Source organism: Nycticebus coucang, chromosome 2 (genome assembly GCF_027406575.1).
Source record: "Nycticebus coucang isolate mNycCou1 chromosome 2, mNycCou1.pri, whole genome shotgun sequence".
Taxonomy (NCBI): domain Eukaryota; kingdom Metazoa; phylum Chordata; class Mammalia; order Primates; family Lorisidae; genus Nycticebus; species Nycticebus coucang.
Window position 1 is genome coordinate 115371273 of NC_069781.1, and position 13588 is coordinate 115384860.

At 53.1% G+C, this 13588-nt stretch overlaps 1 protein-coding gene across 2 annotated transcripts; it reads left to right on the forward strand.

The window, feature by feature from the left end:
• On the forward strand, window positions 1-8067 carry SMIM44 (small integral membrane protein 44). Of its 2 annotated transcripts, XM_053580316.1 has the most exons (6): window positions 1-1617; window positions 1733-2267; window positions 2417-4323; window positions 4621-4732; window positions 4931-4996; window positions 6768-8067. In XM_053580316.1, exons 2-3 carry the CDS (start codon window positions 2066-2068, stop codon window positions 2656-2658), a joined length of 444 nt encoding a protein of 147 aa, XP_053436291.1. In that variant the 5' UTR covers window positions 1-1617; window positions 1733-2065; the 3' UTR covers window positions 2659-4323; window positions 4621-4732; window positions 4931-4996; window positions 6768-8067. The 2 variants fall into 2 exon arrangements, with proteins under 2 accessions (XP_053436291.1, XP_053436283.1); XM_053580308.1 differs by lacking the exons at window positions 4621-4732; window positions 4931-4996; window positions 6768-8067 and having other exon boundaries at window positions 1733-2532.
• The last annotated feature ends 5521 nt before the right edge of the window (window positions 8068-13588 follow it).

Consider the following 13588-nt stretch of genomic DNA (forward strand, 5'->3'; position numbering starts at 1 on the left):
AGCAACCTCAAACTCTTGAGCTTAAGCGATTCTCTTGCATCAGCCTCCTGAGTAGCTGGGACTATAGGCGCCCGCAACAATGCCCAGCTATTTTTTGTTTGTTTGCTTGTTGGTTTGTTTAGCAGGCCCGGGCCGGGTTAGAACCCACCAGCCCTGGAGCATGTGGCTGGTGCTCTAACCACTGAGCAACAGTTGCCCCAACCTCACAGTTTTCATTCTCATTTACCCCATTTTCTTCTGTTTATCTCTAGGAGGGCCAGCAGCCTTCACCACTACCCCCTACTTCTCTTCTTCTCATCCAGGCTTTGGATGAGAAGTGTCCAAACCCAAGGGTCACAGCTCAGTCCCTGCCTTCTTTGGTGGCATCTGATTGGCGAGTCCGCTGTTACTGGAAACATTGTCCTCATACAGCCCCAGACCCCACACTCTTCGGCTCCCTTTCCCCCTCTCTGGGACACCTTTCCCCTAGGGTCTAACCCTAGGCTGAGTCCTCCCCTTTCTTCCCCCCACCCCTTCCAGGTGGCCTTGTCCACCCCACAGGTTCCAAATCTTTCTACACCTGATGATGGCCACAGAATGGTCTCCAGCCTAGGAATCCCCCAGACTTGGGTCCAGCTGCCCCTCAGGGTCCCTATTTAGATATCGATGAGGCCTCTTTACTCACAAGCAGAGCTCAAATTTAATAAAAAGAGCCACCCTTTCCTGCCTGCACAGTGCACAGGAGGCTTTTTACACAGCATCATGTCTCCTCCCAGGAGAGCCAAGGTCTTAACAGCCACAGGCACAACTGGAATTGAGCCTGGGTCTCCCTTACCACCTGCCAGGCTGCCCTGACCTGGCTCCTTAGAACTTCTCTTACTCTCTATGGGCTCCTTTGCCTCAGACTTCTTAGCTCAGCCGTTCTCAACCTGTGGGTCTTGACGCAGAGGAACTGTATTAAAGGGCTGTGGCATTAGATAGGTTGAGAACTACTGTCCTAGCTCATCATTCTAGGTGCTCAGCCTAGAAATGCTGGGGTGTGATTAGTTTAAAATCTATTCCAAATCTGCCTACCTGGAACACTGTAGACCCTCTGCCTTGGTCCCAGGCTCCCACTCTCACCTCCCACAGTCTGTCCTCCCTGAATCAGCCACCAGAGGGCACCTGTGAATGCCTGTCCCTCTATCTACAGCCCTCCATGGCTCCCACCTTCCTCAGAGTCAAGCCAAGTCCTCCCTGCGGCCCACCAGGCTCTGTACAACCTGCCCCATCCCTTCTCCACTCTCCCTCCCTGTCTCCTCTCCTCATTCTACTTCAATCACATAGGCCTTGCTGTGCCTCTAACACACGAGGCATGGTCCTGCCCTATCCTGCTTAGAAAGAATGCTCTTCCTCCTGATAATCCTTCAGCTGGTTCCCTTCCTCCTCCAGGTCTCTGCTCAAATGTTACCTCCTCATTGAGGCCTTGGCCATCCTCTTTTAAGCTGTGACTCACCTCTCTCACCGGATCCCCCTACCCCAATCTATACACTCCTCTCTTCTAATATGTCATTTACAAAGATGTGTCTTTCTTAGCATCATCTCCAGCCTGAGCTGTCAGCTCCATGAGGAGCTGGTTTGGGTCTTTCTTTTTTTTGTGTGTGTGTTTTTTGGCCGGGGCTGGGTTTGAACCCGCCACCTCTGGCATATGGGACCGGCGCCCTACTCCTTGAGCCACAGGCGCCGCCCTGGTTTGGGTCTTTCTTATTCATAGTGTGTCCCAGCACCCAAGAGAGGGCCCAGTTCTTCTATACATATCAGGTAGATGGATGAAGAGAAGGAGCCTCCCGTGAGAAAGACCTGGGGCCAGGGCGCTCTGGGGAGAAGGAGCCGCAAGTGCAAACACCCTGAAGCGGGTATGGCTGGCAGAGTGGTGGCTGCGCCGAAAGAGGGAGGGGGCCCAGTGGGTGGAAGTGATTTGCGACGTGACTAATGCAGGCAGATGGTGGTTGAGGGGGAAGCCACTCAATCCTCTTAACTCCGCGTCCCTTAATACTTCCGCTGTGTGGGTTACCTCCGGGCCACCCCAACCCTCCAGGTGGCCAACATGCCAGGGTTGGGGAACCAGGAGGAGGCTGAGGGCTGGAGCCCAACCCCTCCAATGTATGAGGAGTACCGGCCTCCCCCACTGGATGCCATCCGCCTGCCCAGGTACGTGCTGTACCTCCTGCTGGCCGTGCTTGTGGTGGTAGCTGTGGCCTACGCCATCGTCGGGCACCTCATCAAAGACCTGGCCCACGACCTGGCTGGTGAGCCACTCTCCACTACAGTCTGGGCTCCTGCCAGGCCCCCTGGGGGTTGGGGCCTGAGGGAACACCCCTGGCCAGCAAGAGGATGGATGGCAGGGGTGGGGGTATTTCATGGCCAGGGAGGCTCCTTACCCTCTGACGTGCTGCAGATTGGGCATTTGGCCCAAAGCCAGACCAGGAGGATGCCCCCCGCGAGCTGCGCCCCAGCCTGGCTGGTGAAGACCTGGAGGAATTGGACCTGCAGCTAGCCCTGGCCTGGCGTGGCGACGAGGACACTGGTGGGGGTAGTGAGGGGGCCCTCGTGGAAGCCCCCCCTGCTCGGGACCCCCGCCGCCCCTCCATCACCTTCAGAGAGCCCCTGACCCGAAGCTCCTTCTGGAGGCTGAACTGAGCTGGTCCCTGGACCCAGGTTGCGGCCCCTTTGGTGGCTGTGTGATGGAACTTGTGTGCACTGGAGCCTTTCTTAGCCCTGACTGGCCCCTTGTGATGGAGAACATTCTCTTTTCCTGGATGGCAGGTTCTCAGTTTTGATCACTGGCTAATTCCTCATACCTGACTGCAACCCCAGAGCCTGTTCTGCTCAGCCCCAGCTGAGCTGTCAGCAATCTGTAAACTAAGAAAACTATGACAATTTAAAAAAATTATACCAGTGGGATTGAAGCTTACCTAGTGCTAAGAATGTACCTGCTGTTGTGCTGAGCAAGCCCTTTTCAGGTTTTAGGGGCTTATTAAATCTTGTTTAATCCTCCAGGGGAGGACTTATCACCCCATTTAACAGATGGGAAACTGAGGCATACAGTGGTGCAATGGCCTCCCCGAGGTCTCAGAACAGAGAGTGCAGTTGATGACTGACTTAGGAAGACAGAAGCTCTGAGGCAGAGCCTGTCCCCAGCTGCCTGGCTGCCCCTACCCCTACAACCTCTAAATCTTCCTTACCCATCACCTTGGCTGCTGATTCTGTTTGTTTCTGGGGGTCCTGACTTCCCAACCAGACTGAGAGCTCTTGGAGGGCAGCGTTGAGGCTTCCTTCCCTGCTGAGACTAATATAACATCTGGCACACAGTAGGAGTTAAATATATGTCTGCCTGGCAGGTGCCCTATAAACACGTGCGTAGCAACTCACACACATAGGCCTTCCTGCCACGGGCCTAGGCTATGGTTGGGGTGGGGTCCCCCTTTGCCCAGGCAGGAGCCACTATCTAATCAACTTGGGGACCAAGGTTGAGGGCAGGAGATCTTAGAGCCTGAGTCATCAGCTTCTCAGGGTGTCCCCACCAGGGGCATCCACGTTTGGAGGTGGACTGTACACACAGCCTTCTTGCCCCTGTGTGTATCCTCAAGCTAGTTGTGGGCCTCCAGTGGCCAAGAGCCAGGTAGAGGCAGCATAAGCTGGTGGTGAGGGAGACGTGGGTTTAAATCCCAGCTCTGACACTTGTTGCTCGGCTCTCCCTGGCTCTTCATAGTGAGTGGGTCTGGCAAAATCTCATGGAGGGGGGGATTAAGAAAAGGAATTTCAATGTGTAAAATCATTGAGCACAGAGCCACATGGGCACTCTGTGAGCACAGAAAGGGATTCTTGTTATTCTATTGTAGTTGTATTTGTGAGTTCATCCACCTACAGGCACAAAGGGGCAGGGGGCTCAGATGGGGAAGGGCAGGAATGGGGAGGGGGTGACACAGGCTGATTGTGGCCCTTAGGGCAGGGTGCCAGGGGAGGCCTGTACTCGCAGAGTTAATTGTTATACAGGGTCCAGAGTCCACCCTCCTAGTGTGTGGGGGGCAATGGGGCAGGAGTGGCTGAGGAGGGGGTGGGTGCCCAACCAGCTGGTGCCTGTGGAGGGACCTCCTTTCATACTCAAGCCCTCCCTGTCCAGACCCCGCCTGCTATCTTATCACGATAGAAGCAGGCGGGGCCTTGCCTACATAGGCCTGTAGATGCCACTTGGGACTGCTGCTTGCTGACTGCCAGCTGGCTTCATGGTCATGGAGACCCTGGAGACCTTCCTTGTGCTGCTGCTGGGGGTCCTCTTCCTCCCTTCCACAGAGGCCCAGCAAGGTACGTACAGAGGTGGCTGGGATGGAGTTGGCTGGAGGTTTTCCATCTCCCTATTTCCTAGGATGAGAAACTGAGGCCTGGGAGGGGGGCAGGAAGAGGAGGAAGGCTGGAGAGCCCCTGCTTGAGTTCCATTCCCAGCCCTGTCCCACTCTGAGCCCCTAGGCCGCCTTCCCTCCTCCAATTTCCAAGACCCACTCTGTCTGAGCAGCTCCCAAGTACCCTCCTCCCTCTTCCCTTCCTGGGGGGAGGCCTTGCCCTTCTCTGTCTCTGAGTCTTGCTTCCCCCAACTCCTGACAGCCACAGAGCGTCGCCTGAAGCCATGGCTTGTAGGCCTGGCAGCGGTGGTGGGCTTCCTGTTTATTGTCTTTGTCCTAATGTTGGCCAACCGCATCTGGTGCTCCAAGGCAAGGTAAGAGTCCCCATCCCCTGCCCTCCTAGGCCCCCACCCCAGAGCCCAGATGTGGGCCAACACCTGCCCCTCCCCAATCACTGATTCGATAGCCATGTGGCCCACCCCACTCCTGTTTCCTGGAGTTCATGGGTCCCAGTGTGGGGGAAATGAGGCTGGGGCTGTCCCCTCCCCTCACCCCCACCTCCATCTCTGCAGGGCTGAGGATGAGGAAGACACTGCATTCAGAATGGAGACCAACCTATACCAGGATGGGCACCTGAGGTACCATTGTGTGCCTGGACCTGCGTGGGTGCTGGGGGGTGGGGTTTGTGTGAGTCCTATCCTTGGAGTAGGGATGATGACCTCTTACTGCCCTGAATCCTTGCAGCACATTCCTGCTCCAGGGCCTTTGCACTTGCTGTTTCCACCTTTCCTGTATCTTCCAGCCACCTTCTTCTCCTTCAGTCCCTGCTCATGTTTCCTCCTCACTGAGATCCAGCCTGGCCTCTAGATTTCCTGACACTCTGTTCCATAACCCTGTGTCTTGTTCACACTTAACACCAGCAGAAACTATCTCAGTCATTCACTAGTTTCGTTTCGCCTCTCCCTTCCTCCCTCCCTTCCTTCCTTCTTTCTTTTGACAGTCTTACTTTGTTGCCCTCCATAGAGTGCTGTGGCATCACAACACAGCTCACAGCAACCTTAAACTCTTGGTCTTAAGCAATTCTCCTGTCTCAGTCTCCCAAGTAGCTGGGACTACAGGCACCCACCACTACACCTGGCTATTTTTAAAGATGGGATCTTGTTCTAGCTCAGGCTGGTCTTGAACCTATGAACTCAGGGCAATCCACCCTGCTCAGCCTCCCAGAGTGCTAGGATTACGGGCGTGAGCCACGGAGCCCAGCCTTCTCCCTCCTTTTTCCCTCTCCTCCCCTCCCCTTCCCTCCCCTCCCCTTCCCTCCCCTCCCCTTCCCTTCCCTTCCCTTCCCTTCCCTTCCCTTCCCTTCCCTTCCCTTTTCTTTCATTATCCTTTCTCACGGCACAACAGTTGAAACATTCACTAGTTTCAAGGCACTAGATGGTGCCTTCTAGGATATGAGAACTTACTTAGCTTTGATCCTGGCTATATTCACCCAGAGCTTGCCTGACACACAGTAGGCACTCAATAAATACCTGTTGAACAAGACTGTGGGTGGGATTATGCAGGCATCTGGAAGATTCTCAACTGAGTCCAAGATGTGCCTGAGGAACAGGTGTGGACCTGGGTGTTAGCTTTGTCTACGACCCAGCTCAGCCCTAGTAAAATGTGCTTTCTACTCCCAGCATGTGTTGGAGGATGAAGAGCCCACCTGTGCTCTTACATCTGCAGTGTCCTCCCTGCCATGTTCATTCCTCCATCCATCCAGCCACCCAGTCACCTATCCAATCTTTGCCCAGAAATTATCCATCCATTAGTCTACCTACCCATCACCCCGCTGATCCATCTATCCATCTATCCATCTATTCATCCATCCATCCATTCACGCATTCGTCCATCCATCCATCCTCCATCCATTCACCCATCCACCCTACCTATTCATCTACTTACACATTCACCCATCCATCTGGCTATGCAGTCTTCACTCTCTAACCATCCATCCGTCAATCCACCTATCCATTTGGCCCATTGATCCAGTCACTCATTTATACTCCATACCACCTCCATTCACTTATCCATTGATCCATCATTCTCTCCTTCCCGCACTTCTTCATTTTCCCATTTTTAAATTATAATTTCATGCAACTATCCATTCATCTAAGTACTTATCCATTCACCCTTCCACCCACCCATCCATCCATTCACCCACCCATCATCCATCCATGGAGCAATTGAGCCTTAGTTTCTCCCTTTTTGAAATGGAAGTTGTGAGGCTGCCTAGTTAGAGGTATTTTGGAGATTCATGGAGATATTACTTATAAAACACTTATAACATGGCTGACACAGGTGAGTGTCCATTAAATTGGAGTGACTTTGTTTCTTATTATGGGGGCTGGTAACTTTGTTTCCCTACAGTAAAGAAGACAAGAGGGAGAAGAAAAAGAAGGAGAAAAAGACAGAGAGAGAAGGAGAGAGCAACTTGGGAATGGAGCTGGATGAAGAAGAGCAGTACAGAGACCACGAGACAGCAAAGAAGACGGTCATGTGAAGACTCCCTGCAGCCTTCTCCAGGAAGTTTCCTCAGCACTGCCCCTTTGCCACCCCACATGCAAAGCTCTGGACTTGAAGCCAAAGAAATGACTCCATCTAGGACTCAGAATACAGTAGTCCTGAGTGAAGAGGGCGTGGGACCCACCCTGCCTCCTTCTTTGGGCATTCCATGGCTTTCATGCACCCCCTCTTCCTGAGCTTGGTCCTGCTGGGAAATTCTTCTTGCACTTGGAGAGCATCCCTGGTTAAGGAGACACCCTCAATTCCTCACAATCTCATGGTTCCACCTGCTACCCAGTGCCTGATTTCTGTTCCCTCTATCTGATTGCTAGTGGCAAGACTTCTCTCCTTCCCACACAGTCCAGCCTGAAGGCCCCAAATTAAAGAAGGCCCCTTTAGAAGGGGTCCTGTCATCTCTTGGGCATTAGTTTACTCCTGGGGGAGGGAGACTGCTTTGGGGGCCTAGTGCATGGAGGACCATGCTGCACAGATGCACAGATAGATACCCTGGGCAAATTAAAGACTCCCTCTGCAATCTTGTTTTTGCTGACTTGAGCAATGGACTTTGAGCCCTGAGCACCATCTCCTGGGAAACCTTTGCTCCCTCCCTTCCATATTTTGGGGCTCGTGACTTGTTCTGGGAGCTGAGTTTTGGAGGGCAGGGTGCCCCAGGACCCTGCAGTATCTTGGCAAGAGAGGAGTACTTTCTCTTTTCTGTTTTTCCTCTTCCCTTCACTTTCTCTGGACCCTGGACATTGCCCTGGACATTAACCATTTCTTTTTTTTTTTTTTTTTTTCATTAACCATTTCTTAATGAGGATCTTGATAAAGGCTGGGTTTAGGGCTCTGTTTGGGGCCCACCCCAGAGCCTGGGAGGTTCTCTCTAAGAACACCTCCAGGATGGTCCACCAGGGGACAAAAACCAAAATAACTAACTACAATAATAGAGGCTCCCACTGAATGCTCGTATCTTGATCCTTTCTCATTCTCCAATAACAAAAAAATTAGTCCCATTTTCCAGCTGAAAATACCAGCTGAGGTTTAGAAAGAGGGAAGTCATCGGGCAGTGCCTGTGGCTCAAAGGAGTAGGGTGCCGGCCCCATATACCGGAGGCGATGGGTTCAAACCCAGCCCCAGCCATAAACTGCAAAAAATAAATAAATAATCATTAAAAAAAAAAAAAAGAGGGAAGTCATAAAGGCAGGTCTCACTGGCTGATGGAAAGAGAGGGCCAGGATCCCAGGCTTCTTCCAGAATGAAGCATTTGGAGAGTCTTATGGTAGGATAGGGAGTGTGTGGGGAGTGTTCTTCCCTGGCTGTGGTTCCCGACAGGGAGACCAAAAACTTTGCAGCTCTGGAATGCTGTGTGACCCTGAGAAGGTGGCCTGACCTCTGAGCCTCAAGTTGGCTTCCCTACTGAAGGGGAAGAGAAGAGTTCTGACTATCTGAAACTTGAGACTTGAGAAGTTTGGAGCAGGTGCCGGGGCTTATCGAGTCATTGCCAGGCCCGGAGCTTCCTAGGTGCTCAGGAAATGAGTCTCCACCTTTACTGACTGGGGAGTGGGGGTCAGAGGGGGCCTCAGAGAGACAGGGTTCTGGAATGCTCAGTTCCTCCCCAGAGTGCCCAGAAAGCCTGGAAGAGGGCCCAACATCCCACTTCTACAGCGCAGGTCACGCCCTACCGAGAGGTGCCCCACTTTCTCCTCTGGCCTGGGATTGCATCCCATAATTTGTTGGTCAGGAGCGAGGATAGACTGATCGGGAGGGTCAGATCCTGGAAGACCCCCTTTCTTTCATAAGGCCGATTTACTCTTCTCGTAACTCTAGCCCTGCAGCTGGCTCAGGCTGAATCCTGTAAGGCCTTAGTCCGAGGGACAGCGGGGTGGGGAGCGGACTCGGGCCTCAATCTCACTGCCCAGGCCACCGCCCCAGCCCTGGCCCCTTTGCCTGCAGTGGCGGAGGTAGTGGGTTGGGACTCCCGCGCCCCGCCCATTTAGCCCCGCCCCTCTCCGACTTTCCCCCATCCAAGCCCTGCCCTCTCGGAGTCCTCTTGTTGAAGCTTCACCTCCTCCCCAGCCCTCTCGCCTCCTTCTGGAAGCCTTGTGGCCCAATAACGTCCTACAGGGAGAGAGTTGAGGGAGGGTGAGGAGCTCGGGGCTGGAAGTAATTCTTAGATTCAGAATTAACAGGGCCTCACTGACCTCCCTCCTGACTACCCCTATCCCCTAATATGTTTTTCAACGGCATCTGCGAAGTCTTCGTGGCCCCATTCCCATCCATTTATCCATTTAGCCATCTGCCTATTCTTCCCTCCATCCCGCTCCATCTTTCTGACATCCATTATTCTACCCATCTCTCCTCCATCCATACACCTATCCATCCATCCGCTCATCCAACCATCTGATTATCCATTCACCCCTCCATCCTTTCACTTATCCATCCATCCACCCACTCATCCATTCATTATCCATCCATCTACCCCATCCCCTCATTAACCCATCCACCCACCAATCCGCCTGTCTCTTTGTCTGCCTACTCATCCACACTGGTTTGTTTGTTTGAGACAGAGTCTCTGTTGCCCTGGGTAGAGTGCCACGGTGTCATGATAGCTCACAGCAATCTCAATTTCCTGGGCTCAAGAGATCCTTTTGCCTCAGCCTCCCAAGTAGCTGGGACTACAGGCACCCACAATGCCCAGCTTTTTTTTTTTTTTCAGACAGAGTCTCCCTATGTCACCCTTGGTAGAGTGCCTTGGCATCACAGCTCACAGCAACCTCAAATTCTTGGGCTTAAGAGATTCTCTTGCCTCAGCCTCCCAAGTAGCTGGAACTACAGGCGCCTGCCACAACGTCCAGCTATTTTTTTGTTGTTGCAGTTGTCATTGTTTAGCTGGCCTAGGCTGAGTTCAAACCTGCCAGCCTCAGTGCATGTGGCCGGCACCATAACCACTGTGTATGGGCCCCGAGCCATGCCTGGCTATTTTTAGAGATGAGGTCTAACTCTTGCTCAGGCTGGTCTCGAACTCCTGAGCTCAAGTAATCAACCCACCTTTGCCTCCCACGGTGCTACAGTGCTACAGGTGTGAGCCACCATGGCTGGGTCATACCTTTTTTTTTTGTAGAGACAGAGTCTCACTTTATGGCCCTCGGTAGAGTGCCGTGGCATCACACAGCTCACAGCAACGTCCAACTCCTGGGCTTAAGTGATTCTCTTGCCTCAGCCTCCCGAATAGCTGGGACTACAGGTGCCCGCCACAACGCCTGGCTATTTTTTGGTTGCAGTTTGGCCGGGGCCGGGTTTGAACTCGCCACCCTCGGTATATGGGGCTGGCGCCCTACCGACTGAGCTACAGGTGCCTCCCCATACCTTTTCTTTTTATTTTGCAGTTTTTGGCAGAGGCTGGGTTTGAACTTGCCAGCTCCGGCATATGGGGCCAGTGCCCTATCCTTTGAGGAGTAGGTGCCGTCCCAATACTGCTTTTTCTTTTTAATCATTAGAGAAGATTTTATTTTTTCATTCTTTTTAAATTATTTTTTTTAATTTTTTTTATTGTTGCAGTTTGGCCAGGGCTTGGTCGGAACTCACCGCCCTCAGTGTATGGGGCCAGCACCCCACTCACCGAGCCACAGGCACCACCCTTAAATTTCAGATTAATATGAGGGTAATCCATAGTGTTTTGAGATTCAGGAAATCAGAGAGGTTTACAGGTCAAGAATGAGGGTTGGCTCATGTACTCAAGGGTGGCCTCCACCACTTCCTCCTTGTTCAAATCAAGGCAAATATATTGATCTGAGCTCTCTGAGTCTCAAGTGTCCTCTTCTGTAAAATGGGAACAAGGAGGACTCAGGACTTATTGGAAGTTTTGTGAGAATTGTAATACTTTGGAACACTGTTGGTCCTTATGAAATTAGATTGGTGTTGTTGTTGTTTTTAATCTGGGTTCTTCTTGTTTTGACAGCAATAAAGAGAAGGAAGAAGAGACCCCCAAAGGAGAAGGATAAAGATGGTAACTAGGGCCTGAAGCTGGAGGAGGGAGAGTGGCCTCCAAGCCTTGAAAGAATGGAGAGCTTCCTAGGTTAAGACTGCTTCCTCCAGGCAGCCCACCAGAGTTGCTCCAATGCCCCTTCCATGTCCTATAAGAAATGACCTGGTCCTGGGTTCAGCAAAATGACTTTATCTGGGGTTCAGGAAAAAGTGTTCCCGGATGAAGAGGACTCGGGACCCACCACCCTCTTATAAATCCCTTTCCCAAGCTTTGTCCCCACCCATAATTCTTGAGCTTGGGTGGCACCCTTGGGCAAGGAGTTCCCCACCCCAATGAGCCCTTCCCACCCCCTCCCACTGTGTGCTGAGTTTCAGGTTGTTATGGAAGCTACAACTCTCAGGGGCTGGGGTGTAGGCAAGGCTTCACAACATCATCCCCCTTTTCTGTCCTACATTTCCTGGAAGTGGCTCCATGAAGAAGGCAGAATCCCAACTTCCTTGCTGTGTATCCCCAGGCCAGTTCTTTAACCTCTCTGTGCCTCAGCGACCTGCCCTGTTAAAGGAGGGTCCTTCATAAACTGCCATGAGGATTAAGTGAAATAATTTGTACAACGGTCCTGAGCAATGGGACTGCAGAACCCAGAAGTATCTTATAAATGTCAGCTTTTGTTGAAATGGGAAACATTTCAACAAAATGGTTGAACGGTATAGAACAAGCCTCCACCTTCAGACTCGAAGGATCTTTAAGGTCAGAGGGTGTGTTTTTAGGCCACAGCTCGGGGAGCGCAGGAGTTTTCTTCCTCTCGTCTCCACAGTGGGAAGTCTGGGTGTTTCCTGGGGGCTGGGGGGCTGGGGATTGGAGGGAAAAGAGGAGGTCGGGCTTATCTGGACTCTTCCTCCCTTCCCGCAGGGGGCGGGACTTCGTTACTAGGGAGCAGGTCGACATTGTTTGCTAGGAGGTATTTTGGGTGGTAACAAGTGTGACCCCATTTTATGGAAGTGGTCAGGGAGGGCAATCAGCCTGCAGCGATGATGGCCTCCCACAGCCCACAATTGCACCATCCAGGGACCAATGGCTGAAGACCACTGAAGCTTTCCTTGCTATCCAACCATAGGCTGAGCCCCTACCTGGCTGAATCTCCACCCTGCCTGAACCTTCGACTCCCCACCCCAGCCGAGATCCAGTTCCCGGCTGAGACCCCTTACCCCAGCTGAGCCCCGACCCTACTGAGAGCGCCCCCACCCCAGTTGGGCCCTAACCCCCATCCCTGAGGTCCCAATCTCGGCTGAGACTTCCCCTCACCCCGGCTAAAATACTAAGTCCGGCTGAGACCTCCAGCCCGGCGGAATCCCCTTAACTCCAGCTCACCCCACCCCGAGACCTCAACTCCCGTTGAGCCTCCCGCAGTCCCAGCTGAGACTACCACCTCCACCCTAGCTGAGCCCTCGGCCCAGGCTGAATCCCCCACCTTGCTGAGCCCCCACCCCAGCTCAACCCCCACCCTGTAGAAGAGGTTCCCGCTGGAGCCCCTATTTCTTGCAGCGCAGGGCACACCGGCTGTAGAGATCGCGGAGGAGATGCGGGAGCAGCAAGCGGGCCCCTCCTTCGGGAACCTGGCTTTCCGGTTGGAGTCCCCAACATGCCCACCAGAGGGCGCCAGAACCCTGCTGCTTAGGGTAAAGGCGCCCACCCGAGTTGGGGTGGAGCTTGGAAAGGAGTTTCCCACCGCCGTGCCTGTCACCGGGCGGCGTCTTGGGGCTGAGTATCTGCGTGTCACTATAGACTCGCTGTGCCTGGGGCCCTCGCAATGCTTCTGGCTACCCTGCTCTATGCCTCAGTTTCCCCATCTATAAAAATGGATAGACTCCTTCCTGCCTTGTAGTCTTGTGGATGGGAGAGAAGGGCTCTGTCCCAGGGCTTGGTACTCAGCAGATGCTCAGGAAATCTTTGCTGAATGATTGGGAGTTTACCAGGTGGCATGAGAGAGAGAATGCATTTTGTGCATTTGTGGAGCATTGACTGTGTGCCAAGCTCTGTCCTTGTAGTAGTCAAAGGTGGAAGGTGGAATCCCCTGTGCCTGGCATGCAGCAGGTGCTCCACAGATGCCAGTGGAAATTACTGATGGAAGGTCCTGGGTAGCTCAGAGACTAGTGGGGAAGGAAGCCAGGCTGGGGAAAGCCTGGAAGTCTTCCTGGAGGAAGAGACAGCAACATGTAGAGGGGATGGCTGGAGCAAAGGCCCAGGGTGTAACATGGCCCATCCTACAAGGGAAGGTTGCAGCCACGGGGGGCATAGCTGGGTGGGTCTGGACCCAGAATCCACTGAAAGTCACTACAGCAGGTCTAAACCAGAATCTCTCCCACTGGGCCCTGCGAACACTGAAGCCAGATCATTCTGTGTGGGGCCATCCTGAGCACCACAAGAAGCTGAGCAGCATCTCTAGTCTCCCCCCACTCCATGTCAGGGGCACACCCCAACTTGACAAGAAATGCTCACCCCGGAAATGCTCAGTGTCCCCTAGGGAACATTTGATCTGAAGGTACCAGAACCCCTGCCTGTCCATCCAAGGGCCTTGGGGTCCCTGGTCCCCCTCCAGCCTCTACCTCTCACTTCACAACAGAACATGAAACGCAGAAAGGAGGACGGGAGACAGCCAGGAAGAGTCGAAGCATAGCTTGTTTAATTTTTATACATTTTTTTC

Bases quoted from the DNA above. Each gene is read 5' to 3' on its own strand.
- SMIM44 (XM_053580308.1), top strand. From the start codon at position 2,066: ATGCCAGGGTTGGGGAACCAGGAGGAGGCTGAGGGCTGGAGCCCAACC.